The following is a 25674-nucleotide window of genomic DNA, read 5'->3' as shown; positions in this document are numbered from 1 at the left end:
GGGAGGAGGCTCTTGGCAGGGAGGTGGTTGAATGCGTTGAGTGTTCCTTGGGCAGGAACAGTGGGCCAGACCGCTGGTGGAGTCTTGATTTGGGGAATGATGCTTTCTCCAGGTGGAAGGAGCGTAGGGGCCCTTCCCTTCTGGTTACATCCCAGTCATAGACCCCAGTCTGGAGCCCGCACCTGGAGGAGTGCAGAACGTAGGCCTCGCCTGTCCTGGGACCTGTCTGTCCTGGGTTTCTTCTGGGTTGGCTCTTAGACTCAGTCAGCTATTTGTTAAATAATCAAAGGAGAAAATCCATAGTACGGGAGGGCTTTCTGGAGGAGGTGCTTGAATCTGTAGAAGTGATGGTGGAGGTGAGAGAGGGGTGAAGAAAGAAGAGGATTCCAGAAATCCTGTAATTGGTAGGTGTCACGGTGCCTCTCAGTGTGTACCAGTTAGACTACTAATTGCTCTGGTTTCTTCCAGTGGTGGTGGGAAGGTGTGAGCCAAGAGGTCAGGCTAACTGAAAAGGAGTTTGAACAATTACAGGGGAGAACCCTAGTAGCCTTTGAGGAGGAGGCATGCCTTTTTGTTTTAGTGTAAAAAATAATAGTTTGTATAAAACAGTTTTGCCAAATCCTGAACCACTTTCATCTGTAGAATTGACTTAGAAATTATATGTCAGCCTTTTCTTTATGTGCATGACCTGATTTCTCAGTAATTTATAGTTAAGACAGGTTTGTGAAAATTAAAAAGAGGCTTACTTGTTAATTACAGAAGCTTCTTTGGGAATTGGGGTGAGTCAGGACAGTGAAAAGGAGCCCCTGAAAGAGTCCTGGGCCTTTGCTAGGGGTCCAGTGGTTAAGTCTTTATGCTTCCGCTTCAGGGGGCATAGGTTCGATTCCTAGCTGGGGAACTAAGATCCTATATGCCCTTAAAAGTGAAAGTTGCTCAGTCATGTTGGACTCTTTGTGACTCCATGGGCTATACATACAGTCCATGGAATTCTCCAGGCCAGAATATTGGAGTGGGTAGCAGTTCCCTTCTCCGGGGGGTCTTCCCAACCCAGGGATTGAACCCAGGTCTCCCAGATTGCAGGCGGATTCTTTACCAGCTGAGCTACCAAGGAAGCCTGGCATGGCCTTTTATAAAAAGAGAAGTCTTGAAGTCTCGATTATATAAAGTAATTTTGAAGAGGCTTGGTGAGTCTGAGACTTGAGGGCCGAGAAGAGCAGCATCCCTGGTTACCTTGAGGGCGGAGGCAGGTATTAAATGTCACCTGTGAGACTAAGCAGGAATCATAGGCTCAAATGAGGAAGGGTCTATATGCTGAAGACCTCATTTCTGATAGAGTTTGAGAAAAGAGCTCTGTTGAAAGGAATTGGATAAAGATTCAGAGAAGCATACTAAGGAATCAAGGAGGAGATGGAATAGTTTACTATGAAAATAGACTGGAAAAAAGATTAGGTCACTGGTAGAGATGCCCCAAATAAAGCAAAACATAAATATTTATTGACAGAAAATTTTTGTGATATGTTAACTATATACTTACTTATAAAGCAAAATCATGCTCATACATAAAAAATACTTTCTTCCCCAACTGGTAGTTAACTTGCAGGACTGAGTTCTCAAAGAAGCTTTTTGGGTAGAAAATATGAGTAAAATTAAGGAGAATTTGACCTTTAAGAGATTGCTGATTGAGAGTATTTAGAACATTCTGGGCTAAATAGAAACTTTTTAATATAATGTATTGTGAATATAATATAGGAGTATCATTGGTATGATCCAAAGTAGCTTTTTTTTCTTTTAGTGCTTTGTGAGTCTGTTGTGAAGGAAAAGGAAACCCTTTGGGAATCATTTAAACTATAAAATTATGGCAGGTAATTAACAAGGACAGATTGATACTCATGTTCTCTGCAGCCTTACAATGGATCCTGTCCGACCACGCTTCAGGGGCCTGTCTCCCGTGCACCCATCTCAGTCTGTGCGGATGCCAGGCTCTTGGCCACAAGCTCCAAAACCTTTGGACACAGCTCTGAGCAGGGCAGGACCTACAGGCAGGGGCCATGTGTTTGGAAAGCAAAAGGAGCCGAGTCCACAGAGTGGGCCAGTGCAAAAGGTAAGACCATATCTGTATACATAGTAGCAGCATGCAGCTTATCACTAGAATAAATAATGGGTTTCAAGGTACATAGGAAACTGGGAAGCCCTATATGAAAGCAGGGGTCGTTTTTATTTCCCCCTTTAACAAGTAGTTTCATCTTCTAGGAATATATTTCAAGTTCTTGAATTGCAGGTCTAGAAAAAGTGCCTAATAATGAATGTTAGATGGACTTGGGTAAATGGCTTAGTTTCCTGGCTTCTAAAAGTATAAATATGTACATACATACATGAATGGTTTAGAGATACAGCCTTTAGTGTTTAGATTTTCACGACTCTGTGGTATTAGCAGCCACTGTTGCCGCTAAGGTCATAATTGTTAAGAATAGTTCCTTTCAGAAGGCTCTGTGCCCAAATTTTAAAGAAAAAAAATGATCTGTGGCTATTGTTACTGCTGTGTATATACTTACATGGATGTGCATTCTTAATCTCCTGATTATATAGTAATTGTTAGAATGGTTTTTGTCTGTAATTAACAAATTTCAAAGAATAGAGAGTTAGATATAGGAAGAACCTAATAATGCAGTTTGACCATGTTAAGTGGTGTTGGCCGTGTTAGATATAACGTTCTATAAAAAGAAACACTGATGACAGTAATCCTGTGTTTTCACTCAGATGGATTGCTTGAGTCTATATGTGGCAACTCTGATTGGTGTAACAGTAGTGAACTTCCAAGACTGCCACAGGAAAACAGTAACAAGTGTTGTTGAGGATTGTTTAAAAAAAAAAAACAAAAAAAACCCCCAAGACTTCTGATACCCTTAAATGACATGTGTTTTGGGAAAATTTATTAGCTGGTATGCTTGTGCCCTCTTACATTAGGTGTACAGGAAATGAACTAGAAAAGTAGTTCTGTTGCATTTGGAATACTTACATTAAATCATGAACTATCAGTTCAGTTCAGTCGCTCAGTCCTGTCCAGCTCTTTGTGACCCTGTGGACTGCAGCACACCAGGCTTCCCTGTCCATCACGAACTGCTGGAGCTTACTCAAACTCTGTCCATCGAGTTGGTGATGCCATCCAACCATCTCTTCCTCTGTCATCCCCTTCTCCTCCTGGCTTCAGTCTTTCTCAGTGTCAGGGTCTTTTCTAATGAGTCCGTTCTTCACATCGGTTGGCCAAAGTATGCTGCTGCTGCTGCTGCTGCTGCTGCTAAGTCGCTTCAGTCGTGTCTGACTCTGTGCGACCCCATAGACGGCAGGCTCCCCTGTCCCTGGGATTCTCCAGGCAAGAAGTCTGGAGTGGGTTGCCGTTTCCTTCTCCAATGCATGAAAGTGTAAAGTGAAAGTGAAGTTGCTCAGTCGTGTCTGACTCTTAGTGACCACATGGACTGCAGCCTACCAGGCTCCTCCACCCATGGGATTTTCCAGGCAAGAGTACTGGAGTGGGTTGCCATTTTGCCTTCTCTGAGTATGAACTATATTTATGCTTAAAAACCTAATCTGAACTATGTTTATAAAATCATGAACTATATTTATGTTTAAAAGCCTAAGATGACATAGTTATAAGTATTCTTCAAACCATAAGGATTTAAACAATTTTTATGAGGTATTTTTATCCTTTATTCTTGACATTTATAGAATTTAAGTGGATAATTTTTATTATTTACCAAGGTTTGAAGAAAATCAATAATATTTCTGGCCTTTTAAACTGTATCTTATAATAATATTATTCTTTGACTTTCTGTAGGAGTCTGTGGGTTTAGTCTCAATGTTCCGAGGGCTGGGCCTTGAAACAGCATCCCAGACCCCTCTGAAACGGGAGATGCCTCCTTTAGGTATGTGGAAAACTAACTTGAGAAAATGTGATGTTGTGTATCATTGCTTTGTTCTTAAATTAACACAGTTTACCTTCAAAAAAAATACTGTATTTTACAAAATATTCAGCTCACAGTTACAGCTGGGATCTGACTTTTCCTTTAGGTAGAGGCATTTTAGGTCTAGGCTTACCTACCAGTATGGCATGCAAGGTCAAAGAAGAACCCCATCCCACTTTTCTGGATCCTTCATTGTTGGCAGCTGGGGATAGCAAGATGGCAGAGGCCTCCGTTGGTTGGAATAGGTGGGTAAAGTTGCCTCCTTGGGTAGCTATCAAATTTAGATGAAATATCTCCAAGTCCAAAGAGAAACTCTAAAGTGGGTTATATTGTCTCACAAGGAAACAGTGCATGGTTTCATGATAAGAGTGGGCATTTTCCAAAAGTAGTCAGTAACTACTGACCCAGTCAGTCTTCGGACAAGGTAAAAGCAGTTTTCCACAGCACAGTTCACCACCCTGTTTGCCCTCTTAAGAAGTCATACTGATGGTGCTGATTCTTTATCCCAGGTGGGTCAGACTTCCACCTCAATTTCTGCTATGGAAGTTGGCCCTCAGAGTCCAAATTAATGGTAATTGATGAGTGAGTCTTGTTGGCATATTGGATTCAGAGAGAATCCCAATACTTGGGTCCCTTTTGCTGACACCTCCAGGGAAAGAATGAGATTTGAGCACTCATTTAGTTGGGAGCATAGATAGAAGCATGATTAAGAAAGTCCTGATTTGTCTCTTTTCAACGATTCAGGATGCTCAGAAGAGGGAATTTGGACACATCTTTGTCACCATTGGGAAGAGCAGCTGGTGGTTTAGGCAGAGGAATATACAAGGCTCCTGGTGCTCTCAGCCTGCCTTATCAGGATCCTGCCCAGCTCTCACCTCTGCCCCAGGCCCCACTATACTCCCTTAATACCCCTCCACTTGGGACTGCAGAGCGCAAGAAGTAAGTTGGGAGTGCTGCCTTCCTGCTTGGGGATGATGTGGTGGAGGCCTTCTCATAGGATTGCACACTGTTCTCTCATAGGATTGCACACCCTCTCCTGTTGTGTCTAAAGTCCTCCCTTGTGGTAGGCACCACAGGGTTGTTTTGTTTTTTGCCAGTGGGGAGAATGACAGAAAGTGGACAATTCCTGATGAGGTGAAATGGGGTTAGTCCTGATAATATATATCAATCAACTCATGACTTTGCATTTCCTTCCCAGTTCATACATAGATAATTCCTTGTCATGTTGTACATAAGGAAATTATCTGGGAAATACATTGCAGCTGTTCATTTTTCTCTATAGAACTAATTCTTATGTTCTTAGTTAGCTGGCCTAGTTATTCCAGGACAAATAGGGTGACCTTGCTGCTCTAATTAGAAATTGCAAGAATTCTCTTTCTTTCTTTCAAAGCTTCTTTTGTATGTCTTGAGGACCTGTGTACCTATAAAATACTACTTCCCCCAATCTATCTGTCCTTCTTTCTTTGCTGCTTTGTATTTTTGTGGCATGGACTATTCGTCTTTGGTATCTGTGGGTGCCTTTATTTTTTTATTTTTATTTTCTAGAGAGCTTTTTGTGAAGCAAGGATCAAAGGGAACACCTCAATCTTTGGGATTGAACCTTATCAAAATACAGTGTCATAATGAAGCAGTTTATCAATATCATGTGACTTTCAGGTATTCAGAGCTTCCCCCCACCCTGTATTGTTTACTTCTTAGAGAACAGTAAAGAAATAATGCAATAGGAATAACTGAATTGTTTTTCTGTATAATTCTTGATGCATTTACCCCCCCTACAGAACTTCAAATACTCAAATCCTTGCAGTAAGTTTGACATTAACTTTTCTGTGTGTCTGTTTAGCTGTATTATCAATCTAGATTTTAACTTAATAGGCACAATTTTATGCATGAGGTTAGAAGTGGATTTTCTTTGAAGTTCATGAAACTTAGGTTCAGGGCCTTTTACTTGCATGGTACTCAGTCGTATTGGACTCTTTGTGACCCTATGGACTGTAGGACTGTAGCCCACCAGGCTTCTCTGTCCATGGGATTTACCCAGCAAGAATACTGGTATGGTTGCCACGCTCTCCTCCAGGGGATCTTCCCAACCAACGATAGAACTTCTGTCTCTCAGGTCTCCTGCATTGGCAGGCATATTCTTTACCAGAGGCCCTACCTGGGAAGCCCCTTTACTTGCATAGACCCCTTCATAACCTTTTAACTTATCTTGTGTTTGTATTCCTTTTCCTTAATGTTATTAGGGAAAAAAATAGATTAAAAGAACAAAGGGGAGCGTGGGCCATGAGAAATAGCCAGTGAATTAACTACTTATTTTAAAAGTTTGTAAGATGATTGAGAAATGAAATGCTGATTAGAGAGGGTAGCCGGGTTGCTTTAAATATTTCTGTGAGGTAAGAAACCAGAGCTGAGCATGTATGACGAGAGAAGGAGCCAAGAAACTGGGTGAAATTGAACTCAAAGGAGGAGAAGGTAGTAAGAATGGGCCTGTTCTGGAACGTAAGGAACAGAGATGGGTGTTAATGTGAGGAAAGTGGACTGACAGCTGTTCCTGAAACAGGAACTGGTGTGTGACTCCTCATGGATCTGTTCGTTGACCAGGCTGTGGAGACAACGTAGATTCTATACATTTTGAGATTGTAGTTGTGGACCTTTGAAGCTACAATGTGATGAGAATGCCAGGCCTTTGAGAGAATACCGAGAGGATGCACTACAGTGACTGGTCATCCTGTGGATTCCTTGACATGATAGGGCTCTAAAAAGACTAACTGAAAAGTTGTCTGGGGCATAACGCCTTGTGTATATTAATATATGATTTTTTTTGAAGAAGCGTTTTGAAATGTGATGTTAGCATGTGAGTGCTTAGTTTTGGCAATGACTGTACTGGATTACCACCTGAACTTTTTGTAGTTTTTATCTTTCTTCACATACTTGAACACGTTTGACCCTTTTTAGCCTTCGATTTGTTTACATTTCGAAGTTGTAGGATAAGGTTGTGCATTACTGTAATCTGATGGGAAAATCATTGTACAAAATAGCTGTTGGAATTTTTCAAAACTAAGATTTATGCCAATGAATTGATAAAAAGTTGAAATTGTTGAGTGAAAAATGGTTAGACTAAAATACTGTTTTTTAAAAATATGTTTTTTAAAAAGTGTGTATTTCTACAGATGTTGGATCAGGAATTAGCAGACTATGGCAAGACTGCCGGGGAAATCTGACCCACTGCCTATTTCTGTAATAAAGTGTTGCTAGAACATAGCCTTGCTTATTGGTTTACTTCACGTGGTCTATAAGGCTTTCGTGCTATGTTAGCAGAGATGAGTAGTTACAGAAGAAACCATATGGCCTGTAAAACCTTTCTATAGAAGTTGTTTGGCCCTCTGATCTAAACTCTCAAAGAATGTACCCCGACATGCTAAGGCAGTTATGTTTGAGTGAGGATTGTCTTTATTTTAAGTGGGTTTTGGGTCAGAGTTCTTTTTTTTTTGGTGGGAATTTTTATTTTTTTATTTATTTAATTAATTTATTTATTTTACGTTACAATATTGTATTGGTTTTGCCAAACATTGACTTGAATCCGCCATGTGTTCCCCATCCTTTTAATAAGATAGATATATTTTAATTATTTAGTATGACCACTAGATGGAGCAGTAGTCACAAGTGACTCTTTCTCTAACAAACCTACTGCCCTACTGTAAAGTCATACTGAAGTAAAATCCTCTTTATTATTTTCTAGCCCCGACGTGGAGTGCAAAAGCATGAGGTTTGGCATGTTGAAGGACCATCAAGCTGTCACCGGAAATGTCACTGCTTTTGATGGATCCATTCTCTATCTACCTGTTAGACTTCAGCAAGTGAGAACAAATAGGAAATGCATTTTGGGACGAAGCCAGAGTGGTGGGAAATCATAGTGTCCCTGAACATTTGAGTTGTACTTTCCTATTGTGAAAGTGAGGGCTGACTTCTCTACAATCAAGAAAATGCAAACTGAGAAACTTTTTATATATGAGTTCTTTCTGGTTCCTTCTTTCTTTAAGAGGAGTGGTTGGAAGCCTTTGACCTCAGTGACAAAGAATACTATAAGATTTCAAAATCATGAGGCTCTATTGCTAGTTCTCCATTGGGTGTCTCTTACCAAATCCTCTTGTAAATCCTGCTTGTCTTGCTGTGATTTGTCTAGTGTGGACAGTCAAAGTAACAGAAAAAAATAAAACATGATTAAGATATGTTAGTGTTCTAGAACACAGGTTGGATTAGATTAGGGCTTGGTAATGGCATTTCTTTTTACATACATGTGTTTATTTGTTAGGTTCTTGAGTTAAAGAGTCAAAGGAAAACTGACAGTGCTGAGATCACCATTAAGATTCAGTTGACAAAGATCCTGGAGCCCTGTTCTGATTTGTGCATTCCCTTCTACAATGTTGTATTCCGTCGGTGAGAAATGGCTGAAGTCTTATTTTCTTTAACCTCAGTCTTTGTAACAGAGCTCTTCAGGAGCCTTGGATGGTATTAAAACTACAGTGTATATATAGAGCTTGGAAATATTTAATAAATAAATGCATGACATTAAAGACTAACTTATCTTGGGTGATTGGACAGATTTGGGTATATGAAAGTAGGTCTGAAGTGGCTGGATAGAGGGAGATGGGTTCCTTTGATTCATTCAGGAACTTTAAAAGCAAATGTTGATGGTGTATATTTAATGATGTTGCATTCAACACCGTGATGGGTCTACATGAAGAGGTAGTATGTAAAAATTTTTGCTAGAATTTCTCTCGGTCCTTTGAAGGTTTGGATATAGACAGCTCATAATTTTTTATTTTTACTCTTCTGAAAACTCTCAAATTTTCATGCAACTGTTATTCCCAAACCAATTCTTTTATAAAACACAAAACCTGATTTCTACTTAGTAAGCTGAACTGCTAGGAACAAACATAACTTCCTGTGCCAGACTGATATTCACAAATTTAGAAATGGACTCTCTTGTACTATTTTTAGTTAATAGGGTAAAGTAATGTAAATTGAGCTTGGGAAGTCAACTTGATTTTTGGTTACCTAGTTAGGAGAAAAAGCTGTAATCATTTGCATATACAGTGAGATAAATGCTTTGGTAATTTTTATTTTCCTTTTGTTAAGAGTGTTCTGTACATAAATGCTATATTGTGTAAAAAGCATCAGCCTTTCTCCCCTTTTAGGCTTCCAAAGGAAAATGTAGCTAAGAGCACTTGAACTTATTTATTTTTAAATCTTCTACTAGAAAACTCATTCTTTGCTCTTTATTTCAGGGTAATGAAACTTTTAGATATGAAGCTTGTGGGAAGAAACTTCTATGACCCTACAAGTGCTATGGTACTGCAGCAGCACAGGTTGGTGGTGGTTTCTTCTTCCTTCAAAACGTTTTGAACGTTCTACAAAGAAAATTTTCATTGCAATCACTGTATCAGTTTTTTATGATAGCAGGTACAATTTGTGAGTTAATTAAGTGTTTTATTAAGTTCATAGTGATGCTGACTTCATTTGTTTCCTATTGCTTTCTCATTGTTATTGGGGAGCGGCAGTATCTGCCCAAAGTATTGCCTCAAATGAGGGCATGGAAATATCTGTGGTTCTTTTAGCATCCCGGGGTAAAGGCCGTCTGTGTCTTCAGATTGCAGATCTGGCCGGGCTATGCAGCTAGCATCCGGAGGACAGACGGAGGTCTTTTCCTGCTAGCGGATGTCTCCCATAAGGTCATTCGGAATGATTCTGTGCTGGACATCATGTGAGTGGATGGATGGGGGGAGTCTGCCTTTAACAAGTTAACAGTTTTCTGAGAAGTTCAGTAGTAGCTGCTAATAAATACACATTTAGCCAGTTGTTCTTTTTGGGTTTTAAATTGTAGAACAGATTAAAGATATTGAATGGATGTGCTCTTTCCTTGAGTCCTACCAAGATAGAAATCTGAATAGAGACCTGCTGTGCTTAGACTGAGGAGGGATGTATCTGAGTCTCTGGTTGAGAAGACTTGGTGTAATATACACACACCCTGAGTTTTTGTTTGAAAGTATTACTCTAGTAAATAGTTACTGTAGTAAATGCAGATGTGTACAATTTCTAATGGCTATATGAAATCTTATCTTATACATAAATCTGTGTGCATCTATAATTTTTTTTAATTTGGGTACCTAGAAGTGGAATTACTTAATGGAAAGGCCAGACACTTTAGACTTGAACTATTTACTATAATATATTTAAATACCTATTGATTGATTAGCCTCTAGAAAACTTACATTATTTTCTCACCAGCTGTGTATAACTGCTAGGTTTATCAGGCTCATGAATCTTTGCTTATTGGATAAATTCATTCATTCCATCAACATGGATTTATAGAGCTCCAGTTTGTGCCAGAGTTTTGGGACTTTGCAAAGTCCCAAACAAAACAGAGATCCCTCTTCTTATGGAGTTTGCATTGTAGTCAGGTGAGATAAATAGTAAATAAAAAACATGATAAGTAAATTGTGTAGTGTACTAGAAATGATGCAAGCTGCAGAAGAAAAAATAGGTGGAACACAGGGTAGGAGAGATCAGGAGTCTGTGGGATGAGGTACATTGGGATGGAGAGCTGTCATTTTAAGTGGCATGTCAAGCTCAATTGAACCAACACTTGGAACAGGTGAGGGAGTTAACCAGGTGAACATACAGGCTAAGGGCATTCTTGTTAGAGGGACAGCTGAGGTACAGACTTAAGTTAGAAGTATGCCTGGCTCTTCAAGAAGCACCAGAGAAACCAGGTTGGCTAGAACCGAGCGAGTGAGGTGAGAGCAGTGGGAAGATGGAGTAGATGGAGGGACTGAGGATGTAGAGCTTGGTAAGTCTGTTGTGATTTTCACTTTTACTGTGGGCGAAACATAGGGCTTATAGCCAGGAGTGGCACGGTGTGACTTGAGTTGTGAAAGGATTCCTCTCCTTACTGCTTGGCGAATAGGCTTGGTGGGATGGGGTCAAAGTGGGGAACTAGCCAGAAAGCTCCTGTCCTAATCAGTGGGGAGGTGGGCGTGGCAGCGTGGTGGTAGCGAGCAGTGGCTGGCCCCTGGATAGGATCTGAAAGCGGCGTCCAGGCCATTTCCCAGCGGGATGTGGGCTGTGAGAGCAAGGGAGACAATGACTTGGATTTTCTTGAATGAATTTGTAATGGTTTATTCTGTCTCTTCTAGACTCTGTCTTCATGGTGGGGACTATGTTTCTTTTTCTCACATGGCACACCCAGACTGAGTTTATTCCTAGACTGTAGTAAGTGTTTAGGGATGTTTGTTAAATAAAAATAGATGTCTTTGAATTCACTGTTTTTCTTTATGGTTTCTGTCTTTGTTTCTCTGCTTAGAAAGGTCCGAAAAAGTGAAAGTGTTAGTTGCTAAGTCATGTCCGACTCTTTGTAACTGCCTAGGCTATAGCCCACCAGGCTCTTCTGTCCATGGAATTCTCCAGGCAAGAATACTGGAGTGATTGCCATTTCCTTCTCCAGGGGATCTTCCTGACCCAGGGATGGAACCCAGGTCTACTACTTGCTCTATTTTTATTTCCAATGTTTTAAACCTTCTGGAACTTATCTTGGTATGATGTTAGGATTATCACAATTGTTTTGGTACTGTTACACGATATACTGAAAAACATTTTGTATTTTAAGTATTTCTATTGATGAATCAACTATCAGTGTTACTTTTTTTTAAGGTATTACTTTTTTTTATCTTTAGTTTTTAGCAGTTTCGCTGTGGAGGTATACCTCATTTATTGTGCAATACATTATAGTATTCTACAAAATGAAAGTTTTGTGGCAATCCTTCATCAAAAAAGTATGGGCACCATCATTATATTTGTTATGATGATCTTTAGTGTTACTGTTACAGAAAGAGTACAACTTGCTGAAGGCTCAGATGATGGTTAGCATTTTTTAGCAATAGTCTTTTTTAATTAAGATGTGTCACATTTTTAGACATAATGCTGTTGCATACTTAATGGACTATACTATAGTATAAACTCAACTTTATTATGCACTGTGCTGTGCTCACTCAGTCATGTCTAACTCGCTGCTGCCCCTTGACTGGAGTCTGCCAGGCTCCTCTCCGTGGGATTTCTCAGGCAAGAATACTGGAATGGGTTGCCATTCGCTTCTCCAGGGGACCTTCCCTACCAGGGATTGAGCCTTCATATCCTGCATTGGCAGGCGGGTTCTTTACCACAGAGCTACCTGGGAAGTCCTTTATATGCATTGAGCTGTGCTGTGCTTAGTTGCTCATTCATGTCCGACTCTTTGCAACCCCATGGACTATCACCTCCAGGCTCCTCTGTCCATGGGGATTCTCCAGGCAAGAATACTGGAGTGGGTTGCTATTTCTTCCTCCAGGGAATCTTCCCAACCCAGGGATCGAACCCAGGTTTCCCACATTGCAAGTGGCTTCTTTACCGCCTGAGCCACCAGGGAAACCTTTTATGCACTAGGCAGCCAAAAATTTTGTGACTTGCTTTATTGTAGCCATCTTGAACTTAATCGCAGTGTCTCCAAGGAATACCTGTAATGTGTCTAGATGTGGTTTCCCAGTATTTCTACTGCTTAGCTCTCACCTGGAGTGTGGGCTGGATTTATTGACCTCCTGCTTTTTTTTTTGCAATGCTGGATCTTGGTTGTGGTGTGTGAGCTCTTCATTGCGTTGCCTGGGCTTTCTCTAGTTGTGCAGGAGTGTCTCTGGTTGCAGTGCAGGGGTATTTGTTGTAGTGTGTGGGCTTCTCTTCTTGTGGCCTGCAGACTTAGCTTCTCGACATGTGGGATCTTAGTTCCCTGAACAGGGATTGAGCCTGTGTCCCATGCATTGAAAAGTGGATTCTCTACCACTGGACCACCAGGGAAGTCCCTGACTTATTTCTAATGAATGAAAAGTGGCAACAAACAGCCCAATCAAAAAAATGGGCAGAAGACCTAAATAGACATTTCTCCAAAGAAGGCATACAGGTGGCCAACAGATACAAGAAAAGATGCTCAGAATCACTAATCATTAGAGAAACGCAATCAGAACTACAATGAAATATCGCCTCACTCTGGTCAGAGCGATCATCATCAAGAATTCTACAAATAATAAATGCTGGAAATGGTGTGGAGCAAAAGGCACCCTCCTGTACATTGTTGGTGGGATTTAGTGTAGCCACAATGGAGAGTATGGAGGTTCCTTAAAAAACTAAAAATAAAGCTATCATATGATCCAGAAATTCCATTCCTGGGCATACATCAAGAGAAAACTCTTTAATTTGAAACGACACATCTACTCCAGTGTTCATAGCAGCAGTGTTGACAGTAGACAACACACGGAAACAACTTAGATATCCATTGACAGATAAATGGATAAAGATGATACAGTATATGTATGTATACAATGGAGCGTTCAGTTCAGTCGCTCAGTCGTGTCCGACTCTTTGCCACCCCATGAATTGCAGCACGCCAGGCCTCCCTGTCCATCACCATCTCCCGGAGTTCACTCAGACTCATGTCCATCGAGTTAGTGATGCCATCCAGCCATCTCATCCTCGGTTGCCCCCTTCTCCTGCCCCCAATCCCTCCCAGCATCAGGGTCTTTTCCAAAGAGTCAACTCTTTGCATGAGGTGGCCAAAGTCCTGGAGTTTCAGCTTTAGCATCATTCCTTCCAAAGAAATCCCAGGGCTGATCTCCTTCAGAATGGACTGATTGGATCTCCTTGCAGTCCAAGGGACTCTCAAGAGTCTTCTCCAACACCACAGTTCAAAAGCATCAATTCTTCGGAGCTCAGCTTTCTTCACAGTCCAACTCTCACATCCATACATGACCACTGGAAAAACCATAGCCTTGACTAGATGGACCTTAGTCGGCAAAGTAATGTCTCTGCTTTTGAATGTGCTATCTAGGTTGGTCATTACTCATCCATAAAAAAGAATGAAATAATGCCACTTGCAATGACATGGATGGACCTTGAGATTATCATATTAAATGGAATAAGTTAGAGAAAGACAAATACGTGGTGTGACTTACACGTGAAATATTAAAAAAAAAAGTTACAAATGAACTTACTTACAAACCAGAAATAGATTCATAGACATAGAAAACAAACTTACGGTAACCAAAGGGGAAAAGGGGGAAGGATAAATTAGGAGTTTAAAATTAACATATACATAATACTATTTACAAAATAAACAACAAAGATCTTCTGTATATCACAGGGAACTATATTCAATATCTTATAATAATTTATAATAGAAAAGAATCTGAAAAAGAGTACACATATATGTATAATTGAATCACTTTGCTATACACCTGAAACTAACAACATTGTAAATCAACTGTACTTCAGTGAAAAAAAGAGAATATGGCAGAAGGGATCAGATAGAATATCACTTTAAAAAAATTGAGATGTAGTTGACATATAATGTGTTTTAATTTCAAGTGTACTACATAATGATATATGTAAATATTGTGAAATGGTCACCACAGTAAGGTACTGAGTCTCGTTAGCGTCCGTTACGAGACAGTTGCAAGTTTTTTTCTTGTGGTGAAAACTTTTTAAGATTTGAAAGCAGCTTTAAAATACAGTGTACTATTATTAACTATAGTCACCATGTTGTATATTACATTCCTAGGACATATTTATTTTATAACTGGGAATTTGTATCTTTTGCCTGTCTTCACCCATTTCATCTATTTCCTGTCCCCTGCCTCTGGCAACCACCAGCCTGTTCTCTGTATGGATGAATTGAAGGTCTGGTTCCTTCCTTCCTCCCTCCCTCCTTTCCTTCCATTTCATACATACATGAAATCATATATTTGTATTTCTTTGTCTGATTTATTTCTCTTAGTGTCATACCCTCAAGGTCCATCCATGTTGGTCCCAAATAGCAGGATTTCCTTCTTTATAGCTGAGTAATACTGCATTGTATGTTCACGTGTGTGTGTGTTTAAATAATATGGTTTCTTTTTCCATTCATCTGTTTGTGGACACTTAAGATGCTTCCACATCTTGGCTTTTGTAAATAATACTGCAGCAAACATGGGAGTGCATGTATCTTTTTTGAGTTGGTGTTTTTATCTCCTTCAGATAAATACCCAGAAGTGGAATTGCTGAATCGTATGGTGATTCTATTTTTAGTTTTTTGAGGAACCTCCACTGTTTTTCAGTGGCTGCACTAATTTACATTGCCTCCCAAGTGTATAAGGGTTCGCTTTTCACCACATCCTCACCAATACTTACTTCTCATATTTTTGATAATAGCCATTCTAACAGATGTGAAGTGATCTCATTGTGGTTTTGATTTGCATTTTCTTGATGAGTAATCGTGTGAGCACCTTTTCATGTACCTATTGACCATTTGTATGCTTTCTTTGGAAAAATAGCTCCTCAAATCCTTTGCCCATTCTTTAATTATACTGTTTTCTTTTTTGTTGTTGTTGAGTTGTATGAGTTTATTACATATTTTGGATATTAACTCCATATCAGGCATGTGACCTGCAAATATTCTCTCACATTCTATAAGTTGTCTTTTGATTTTGTTGATGGTTTCCTTTGCTGTGCAGAAGCTTTTTGGTTTGTTGTAGTCCCACTTGTTAATTTTGCCTTTGTTGCCTTTGCTTTTGATGTTAGTGGATGTCACTTCTGAGGTGAAATATAAAAAGACTATGGCATCTGTCTTGGGTACTCTCTCTTGCTGTCTTGGGTCACTTACCCTGGGGAAACCAGCTGCCAGGTTGTGGAGCAGCCCAGTGAAGTGAACTCAGAATCAGAGCCTTCTTTGGTTGAGCTTTGAGATGTCTGTAGCCCTGGTTGACACCTTGCTTGCAGCCTTGTGAAATACCCTGAACCAGAGACACTCAACTAAGCCACACCCAAATTACTGACCCTTTGAAACCATGAAGTAATAAATACATGTGATCCTTTTAAACAGATTTATTAAGACATGATTCATAAAATATTCAGTACCTATTTTAACTGTGGCTTAATAAGTCACATAGTTGTACATCCATCAGTACAATCAACTGTAGAACATTTTCATGGCCTCAGAAAGAAATCCTGCACCTCTTAGCTGTCACTTCTCAATTCCTTCATCTTCCCCCAGACCTCGGCAACCACTAATATACTTTGTATATCTATAGATTGACCTATTCTGGACATTTTATATAAATAGGGTCATGTAATATATGTGCAGTAATTTTTGACTTGGCATGTTTTTAAGGTTCATCCATGATGTGATATGTATCGGTACTTCATTCCTTTGCAGTGGCTGAATAATATTCCATTGAATTGATATATATCCTATTTTGTTTTATACATTCGTTTAGAGACAGACATTAGAGTTTTCGCTAGAGAACTATTGCAGATAACACTGCTATGAACATTCAGGCACAAGTGTTTCCTGTGGACTTATGTTTTAATTTTTTTTCTGTAAATACCTGTGAGTGGAACTGCTGGATCATATGTTAATTTTATGTTTCACCATTTGAGGAACTACTAGACTATTTTCCAAAAGTGACTACCGTTTTACATTCTCATCAGCAGTATGTGAGGGTTGTGATTTGTCCATATCCTCACCAACATGTATTATCTGTGTTTATGATTCTTATCATTCAAGTGGTTGGAAATGGTGTAGTTTTGATTTGCATTTCACTGATGATTAATGATATAGAAAATCTGTTTCTGTGCTTATTGGCCACATGTATATCTTCTTTGAAGAAACGTCTATTCAGATACTTTGCCTGCTTTTTAAATGGAATCATTTGTCTTTTTACTATTAAGTTGCAGATTTCTTTATATATTCAAGGTGCAAGTCTATCAGATCCATGATTTGGAAATTTTTTTCTTATTCTGTAGGTTTTCTTTACTTTCTTGAAGTACAAACGTCTTTGAAGCACAAAAGTTTTCAGTTTCATGAAGTCCAGTTTATCTGTTTTTCCTTTTGTTGCTTCTGTTCCTATATCATGTAAAAATCCATTGCAAAAGTCTGAGGTCATGTAGATTTACCCCTCTGTTTTCTTCAAATAGTTTTATAGTTTTAGCTCTTACATTTAGGTTTTGAATAAAATTTTCAGTATGGTATGAGGTAGGTGTCCAACTTCATTCTTTTGCATGAAAATATCCAGTTATTTCAGTACCATTTATTTAAAAAACTGATCTTTCCTCCATTGAATGTTCTTGACATCCTTGTTTAAAATCAGTTCCACACATGGATTTATTTCTGGACTCTCAGTTCTGTACCATTGGTCTATGACTGTCTTTTTTTTTTTTTAAATGACTGTCTTTAATTCAGGGCCACACTGTCTTATTACTGTAACTCTGTGTTAAGTCTTGAAATTGGGAAATGTGAGTCTTTTAACCTTGTTCTTTTTTAAGATTTCTTGTGATAGTTCTGGATCTCCTGCACTTCATATAAATTTTAGAATCAGCTTGTCAAATTCTACCAGTATATCAACTGGGATTCTGATAGAGATATGTTGAATCAGATTGATTTGAAGAGTATTACCATCTGAACAATATTGTCTTCTGATCTAGGAACACAAGAGCTTTTCCACTTAGTTAGATCTTTAATTTCTTTCAACAGTGTTTTGTAGTTTTCAGAGTGTAATCAGTTCAGTCGCTCAGTCATGTCCAACTCTTTGCAACCCCATGAACTTCAGCACTCCAGGCCTCCCTGTCCATCACCAACTCCCCGAGTTTACCCAAACTCATGTCCATTGAGTCGCTGATGCCATCCAACCATCTCATCCTCTGTCATCCCCTTCTCCTCCTGCCTTCAATCTTTCCCAACATCAGGGTCTTTTCAAATGAGTCAGCTCTTCGCATCAGGTGGCCAAAGTATTGGAGTTTCAGCTTTATAATCAGTCCTTCCAGTGAACACCCAGGACTAGTCTCCTTTAGGGTGGACTGGTTGGATCTCCTTGCAGTCCAAGGGATTCTCAAGAGTCTTCTCCAACACCACAGTTCAAAAGCATCAGTTCTTCAGCGCTCAGCTTTCTTTATTGTCTAACTCTCACATCCATACATGACCACTGGAAAAACCATAGCCTTGACTAGACAGACCTTTGTTGGCAAAGTAACATCTCTGCTTTTTAATATGCTGTCTAGGTTGGTCATAACTTTCCTTCCAAGGAGTGATCATCTTCTAATTTCATGGCTGCAGTCACCATCTGCAGTGATTCTGAGTGTATTTTGCAGTGATTTTTGAGTGTAAGTATTTTGAATAATTTTGCAATGATTCAGAGTGTAATTTTCACATTTATTCCTAAGTACAGATATTTTAGTCTTTTTAATGATTTTATAAATTGAATTTTTAAATTGCAGTTTTGGATTGTTCTTTGTAAGTATATAGAGGCACAGTTGATTTTTGTATACTGATCCTGTATCCTACAGCCCCTTTGAACTCATTTGTTAATTTTCTTTACATATATCTCAAAGTCTTCTATATAAGAGACCATATAATGTGAAAATAGAGATATTTTTACTTCTTCCTTTCCAATATGGATGTCTTTTATTTTTTTTTCTTGCTCAGTTGCCCTGCCAGGACCTCTAGTACAATGCTGAATAAAAGTGGTGAGAGTGGATATCTTTTCCTGTTCTGATTTTAGAGGGGAAAACATCCAGTCTTTTACCATTAGGTACAGTGTTAATTACGGGTTTTGAAGATGCCCTTTGTCATGTTGAGCAAGTTCTCTTTTATTCTTAGTTTGTTGAATATTTTTTATCACGAAAGGCTACTGGATTTTGTTGACTGCTTTTCATGTGTCTGTAGAGATGATCACTTTAAAAATTCTGATTTTTAAATTGATTTTTGGATGTTAAATTGACTATACATTGCTGGAATCTACTTGGTCATATCGTTTAATTCTTTTCTTATGTTGCTGGATTTGGTTTCCTTGTAGTTTGTCAGGAATTTCTGTGTCTGTATTCATAAGAGATACTGATCTGTACTTTTCTTGTGATGCCTTTGTCTGGTTTTGTTATTGAGTAGTATTGACCTTATAGAAAGAAATGGGAAGTATTCTCTCCCTGTTCTGTGGTTTTTTTTTTTGAAGAGTTGTAAAGGATAAGCATTCAGTTTTCTTTGAATGCTTCATAGAAATTTAACAATGGAGCCATCTGGGCTTGAATTTTTCTTTGTGTTCAGTTTTTAAATTACTAATTTGTTGTATTGTTAGAGGTTTCTTCACGTTTTTATTTTATTCCTGGGTTAGTTTGTGGCTTTCTAGAAGTTTATCCGTTTCATTTAAGGGGATCTAATTTGTTGACATACTGCTAATAAGTGTTCTCTTGTAATCCTTTTTGCTTCTGTGAGGCCAGTAGTGAAGTCCCCTGTTTTATTCCTGATTTTAGCAGTCTGGTCTCTCTGTTTTCATTGGTGGTCTAGCTAAAGGATTATCAGTGTTGTTGTTGATATCCCTGTTTCACTACTTTTCACTCTTAAATTTATTATTTCCTTCCTTCTGCTTACTTTATTTCTAAATTTTAAAAAAAACTTGCTGACTTGCTGGTTTATTATAAACCGTGCAAACTTAGAAATAATCAAATGGAAGAGCAGTTTGGGGCAGTAGAGGATAGGGCACACTCTCCAGGCATACCCACCCTCCCAGCATGTCCATGAGTTCATCAAACCTGGATCTCCTGCAGGCAGTCTTGTGCATTGCAGGCAGATTCTTTACCAACTGAACCGCCAAGGAAGCCCCTACCAGTCTAGAATCTCCCTCAAACCTATCTGAGGTTTTTATGGAGGCTCCATTATGTAGGCGTTATTGATTAGACTATTTGTCTTCGGTGGTCAAGTTCAATCTGCAGCCCCTCTCTCCTTCCCAGAAATGGAAGGGTGGGGCTGAAAGTTCCAACCCTCTAGATATGCCTTGGACTTTCTTGGGATCAGCCCCAATCCTGAAGCTACTCATGGGCTCTGTCCCTTGTCATCTAATTTTCCACTTGTTTCAGGTTTAACTTGCTCTTGTTTTTCCATTGTCAGAAGGTAGAAGAGTTATTTGAGATATTTCTTCTTTTTAATACAGGCATTTATAGCTATAAATTCCCTTCTAAATATTGCTTTAGCTGTATCCCATAAGTTTGATTGTGTTGTGTTTTCATTTTCATCGAACTCAAAGTATTTTCTGATTTCCCTTGTAATATCTTGTTTGACCCATTGATTATCTAGGATAATATGTTCTTTACTTTCCATGTTTTGTGTATTTCCCAAATTTCTTTCTGTCATTTATTTCTAATTTCATTCTCTGGTGGCTAGAGGACTTATGTATTTTTATCCTTTTATATTTATTGAGGTTTGTTTTATGAGTTAGCTTATGATCTATACTGGAGAATGTCACATGTGCACTTTGGGCATTTTATTTTATTTTATATATATATATTTTTTTCTGATGCATGGGCATTTTAACTTTAACTCAAAAATTTTTTTCCCCCGTTTACCAAGGAAACGGCAAGATTAGGATAGTAGTGTGTCTTTTATATCAAAAGCAGGGATACATTGAGACTTTGACATTAGCAAACCCATGACAAACAAGAAAAAGAAGCGCTAAGGTCATTGAAGGATGTGTGTTTGTGAACCGTATCTCAGGTTCCAACTGCAGATAGGAAGGGGCCATGAGATCAGTGACCCAACTATCATTGACCCTGGAATTTGAACTAAACAAACAAAGTGACCTTCTTTTACAAATTGACAAGGAATGGCTTCATGACTTTTGAGAAATTGCTTTTTTACAAATTGGTCACTGATCTAGTGGGCCTCCAGCCATAATGTTCAGGTGTAGATCGGCTTGGTTTCAAGATTTATCTGGCTTATGCCTCTGTCCATTTATTATAGAACACTGCCTCGTACATTGAACAGAGACACGGAAGTCCAGGAGAAAACAAAAACAAATGAAAGAAGACTATGCATATTGACACGTAATAGCAAAAGCAAAATAAGCAAGAATAGTCAACTTAATATCAAAAATATTTTCAAATAGTATATCTTCAAAACAGAAAGCCTAAAGACCTTGTACAAAGACCTCAATCTAATTATATACCAGATAATGCATTTGTAAACTGAAAGGCCGATGTTATTAAAGCAGTTGGAGTCTAATGAAACTAGTCAGACCTCAGCTGGTTTTGGGATTTCCTGTCTTGGCAGCAGACCTGAAGGATAAGTGGAGTTAAGCATGGGGGGCCGAGTGAGTGCATCTGTTGGTTTGAGACTGCCTGGAATGTTGGCTGGGAAGAGTTTTCACAGTTATCTTGGTGAGACTTCCAGAATTGTCAAAGGATGATGAGATCAATCAAAGCTGATTTTCTACTTACAGCGGTAAGAAACTGTTGATCTCATATAGAGTACTGTATTTGAGAAGCATGTAGTTTAGGATTGCAGACTTGCAGCCGACCAAGTAGGTCAACATTGTCTGTAAAAGCACTGTTGCTCAGGTAAGAGTTTTGTTGATTGATTGAACCAACTCAATTTTTAAAAAAGAAAAGAAAAATATGGATAGAATAATTTCCTAACCATTTAAATAATTAAATTCTTATGGGATGCTTATTGGACTGTCATTCCTTCATTTCCCTGGTAGCTCAGACAGTAAAGTGTCTGCCTACAATCTCTGAGTCGGAAAGATCTCCTGGAGAAGGAAGTGGCAACCCACTCCAGTATTCTTGCCTGGAAAATCCCATGGACAAAGGAGCCTGGTAGGCTACTGTCCATGGGGTCACAAAGAGTTGGACACGACTGAGCAACTTCACTTCACTTCACTCCCTCATTTCCAAAACGGGGGTGACAGTGGTTGGGTTGGCTTGCAAAAGTGTGTTTTCTGAAGTGAGTTGATAAAATTAAGCAGGTTTAAAATTTGTTCTTATGATTACTTGTTGAGGAGGGCATGGCAGCCCGCTCCAGTATTCTTGCGTGGAGAATCCCATGGACAGAGGAGCCTGGCAAACTACAGTCCATGGGGTCGCAAAGAGTCAGACACAACTGAGGGACTAAGCACAGCAACTGACTACTTGTTACCATGACTACAGAACAATCCATTGTTTCTGAAGTTACTGGAGATATTTTTAATTCCCAAGAGTATAAGACTCTATGTTTTCATCCAGTTGTATAGTTTAATTTTTTACATAATTTTAAATTCATAAAGAATTTAATTATTTAAATGATTAGGAAATTATTCTATCCATATTTTTCTTTTCTTTTTTAAAAATTGAAGTATAGTTGATTTACAGTAGTTTCAGGTATATAGCGTAGTGATTCTTTTTTTGCAGTTATAAACATACCCCATTATAAGTTATCACAAGATATTAGATATAATTCCCTGTGCTATACCTTAAATCCTTGTTGCTTACCTATTATCTGTCTAGTTGTTTGTATCTGTTGACCCCATACTCCTAATTTGTTCCTCTCCCTCTCTCTCCCCTTTGATAATCGAAAGTTTGTTTTCTATGTCTGTGAGTCTGTTTCTGTTTTGTATATGGATTCCTTTGTATATTTTTTTAGATTCTGCATATAATTGATATTATATAATATTTGTCTTTCTCTGTCTGATTTACTTCAGTAAGTATAATATTCTGTAGGTACATCCATGTTGCTGCAGATATCAATATTTCATTATTTTTTAATGGTTGAATATTTTTTCATTGTGTATATATACACTGTATCTTCTTAAACTAATCATCTGTTGATGAGAATTTGGGTTGATTCCAAGTCCTGACTGTTGTCAGTAGTGCTGCTATGAACAGTGGGGTACATGTATCTTTTCTGAATTACAGTGTTTGTTTTTTTCTTGATAAATACCCAGGAGTGGAATTGCCAGATCATATGGTAGCTCTGTTTTTAGTATTTTAAGGAGCCTGCATATTGTTTTGCATAGTGGAGAACCACTTTACATTCCCTTTAGCAGTGTAAAGGAGGGTGCCTTTTTCTTCACATTTGTAGACTTTTTGATGCTGGCCATTCTGACTGGAGTAAGGTGATACCTTATTGTAATTTTGATTTGCATTTCTCTAATAATTAGCGATTTTGAACATCTTTTCATGTGTCTGTTGAGCATCTGTATGTCTTCTTTGAGGAAATGTCTATTTAGACCTTCTCCCCATTTTTTGAATGAGTTGTTTATTTTATTCATATTGAGTTCTGTGAGCTGTTTGTGTATTTTAGAAATTAATCTTTTATCAGTAGCATTGTTTGGATATATTTTTTTTTCCCATTCTGTAGGTTATCTTCTGTATTGTTGATGGTTTCGTTTGCTGTGCAAAAGCATTTAAATTCGATTAGGTCCTTTTTTTTTTTTTTGCGCTTTTATTTATTTTTGCCTTGGGAGAGTGATCTAAGAAAATACTGCTACAATTTATGTCAAAGAAAGTTTCACCTGTGTTCTGTTCTAGGCGTTTTATGGTGTCATGCCTTACATTTAGATCTGTAAACCATTTTGAGTTTATTAAAATTTGTATATTGTGTGAGAGAATGTTCTAATTTCATTGTTTTCTGTGTAACTGTTCAGCTTTCCCCAACATCACTGTTGAAGAGACTGTCTTTTCTCCATTGTATATTCTTGCTTTCTTTGTCATAGATTAATTGACTCTAGCTGCATAGGTTTATTTCTGGGCTCTCTGATCTATGTTTATTGATACAGTCTTTTTTTGTGCCAGTATCACACTGTTTTGACTGCTATAGATTTGTGTTTAGCCTCAAGTCTGAGAGAGTGATACCCCATCTTAATCTTTTTTTCTCAGGATTGCCTGGGTGATTCGGGGTCTTTTGTGGTTTCATATAAGGTTTAGGATTATTTGTTCTATTTCTGTGAAAAATGTGTATTTTGATAGGAATTGCATAATCTGTAGTTTGCTTTGAGTAGTATGGCCATTTTAACAAGAAACTTGTCCATTTCTTATGGATGGTCCCATTTGTTGGCATATGACTGTTAATATTCTCTTATGATTTTGCATATGTATGTGGTATTGGTTGTTATTTCTCATTCTTCATTTTGTATTGTGTTTATTTGGGTCCTGTCTTCTTGGTGAGCCTGGCTAAGAGTTTGTTGATTTTGTTTATCTTTTCAAAAACAAACAGCTCTTAGTTTTATTAATCTGTTGTGTTTTTTTACTCTCTATTTCCTCTCTGATCTTTATTATTTTCTTTCTTCCACTGACTTTGAGCTTTGTTTGCTCTTCTTTTTCTAGTCCTTTTAGGTCATAGGTTAGGTTGTTTGAGATTTTTCTTGTTTCTTGAGAAAGACCTGTATCACTATGAACTTCCCTCTTAGACCTGCATTTGTATTTCATTGTTATATTTCCATTTATTTCTGTCCATTTTTTTCTTTTGGCTGCACTGGGTCTTTATTGCTGTGCACAGGCTTTCTCTAGATGCAGTGAGCAGGGGCTACTTTTGTTGTGCAGGGGCTACTCTTCATTGTGACTCACGGGCTTCTCATTGTGGTAGCTTCTCTTGTTGAAGGACTCTAGGCACACAGACTTCTCTAGTTGCAGCACATGGGCTCAGTAATTGCAGCGTGCAGGCACTAGAGGGCATGGGCTTTAGTGGCCCAAGGCGTGTGAAGTCCTCCCGGACCAGGTATCAAACTCTGCATTGCCAGGCCAATTCCTAACCACGGGGGAAGTCCTATCCATTTTTTAATGATCTTTTTTTTTCTCACTAATTTGAAATGCCACCAGTAATTACTGTATATGCAATCCTAATCTGTAGTTCAGTCTAGTTCTGGATCTTTTACTCTGTTTCTTTTTTCAGATCTGTTAAAGACATAACTGACATTCAGTAAACCGCACACATTTAAAGTCTATACTTTATAGAGCTCTGCTCAATGTTATGTGGCAGCTTGGATGGGAGGCAGGTTTGAGGGAGAATGGATACTTGTATATATGTATGACTGTGTCCCTTTGCTGTTCCCGAGAAACTATCACAATATTGTTTGTTAATCAGCTATGTGTGTGTGTGCTAAGTTGTTTCAGTTGTGTCTGACTCTTTGCGACCCTATGGACCATAGCTCACCAGGCTCCTCTGCCCATGGGATTCTCCAAACAAGAATACTGGAGTGGATTGCCATGCTCTTCTTCAGGGGATCTTCCTGACCCAGGGATTAAACCCGCATCTCTTACGCCTCTTGCATTGGCAACCAGGTTTTTTACCACTAGCACCACCTGGGAAGCCCTTAATCAGCTATACCCAGGTACAAAATAAAAAGTTTTTTAAAAAAGTCTACACTTTGATGAATTTTGACATATTTTTCTATGTTTGAAACATTATAATGAAAAAAATGAACATATTCATTGCCCTCTCAAAATTTGCTCTTGTTTCTCTGAAACCTCTTCCCAAGTTTATTCTTCTTCTGCCCCATGGGCAGTGAACACTGATCTTCTCTGTGTCACTAGAGATTAGTTTGCTTTTTCTAGAATTTTATAAAAATAGAATTGTATAGTATATAACTTTTTTATTTTTGGCTGTGCCACATGGTTGTGGGATCTTGGTTCCCCAACCAGGAATTAAACTGGGGCACTCAGCCATGAGAGTGTGGAGTCTTAACCATTGGACTGCCAGGGAAATCCCAGTATATTTTTAGTTGTAGATGTATGTATCAAAAGTTTGCTCTTTTTTTTGCTGAGTAGTACTCTTTTGTATAAATATACCACAATTTTTAAAGTTTACTCACCTGTTGTTTCCACTTGTTGGCTGTTAAACATAAAGTTGCTGTAAATATTAGGGTAC

At 38.5% G+C, this 25674-nt stretch overlaps 1 protein-coding gene across 1 annotated transcript in view; it reads left to right on the top strand.

Annotated features, from left to right (window-relative positions):
- Positions 1-1909: 1909 nt before the first annotated feature.
- Positions 1910-25674, top strand: part of PIWIL2 (piwi like RNA-mediated gene silencing 2) — a 64793-nt gene continuing 41028 nt past the window's right edge. Inside the window, exons 1-9 of the mRNA XM_069574013.1 lie at positions 1910-2101; positions 3833-3920; positions 4066-4204; positions 4704-4898; positions 5505-5615; positions 7696-7813; positions 8269-8393; positions 9245-9325; positions 9607-9720. Coding sequence (XP_069430114.1) covers positions 1910-2101; positions 3833-3920; positions 4066-4204; positions 4704-4898; positions 5505-5615; positions 7696-7813; positions 8269-8393; positions 9245-9325; positions 9607-9720 — 1163 coding nt within the window. The remainder of the gene's footprint in view (positions 2102-3832; positions 3921-4065; positions 4205-4703; positions 4899-5504; positions 5616-7695; positions 7814-8268; positions 8394-9244; positions 9326-9606; positions 9721-25674) is intronic.

The sequence above is a fragment of the Ovis canadensis genome, chromosome 2, assembly GCF_042477335.2.
Source record: "Ovis canadensis isolate MfBH-ARS-UI-01 breed Bighorn chromosome 2, ARS-UI_OviCan_v2, whole genome shotgun sequence".
NCBI lineage: Eukaryota > Metazoa > Chordata > Mammalia > Artiodactyla > Bovidae > Ovis > Ovis canadensis.
The sequence above is the reverse complement of the archived record's forward strand: the minus strand, read 5'-3'. Positions and strand labels throughout refer to the sequence as shown.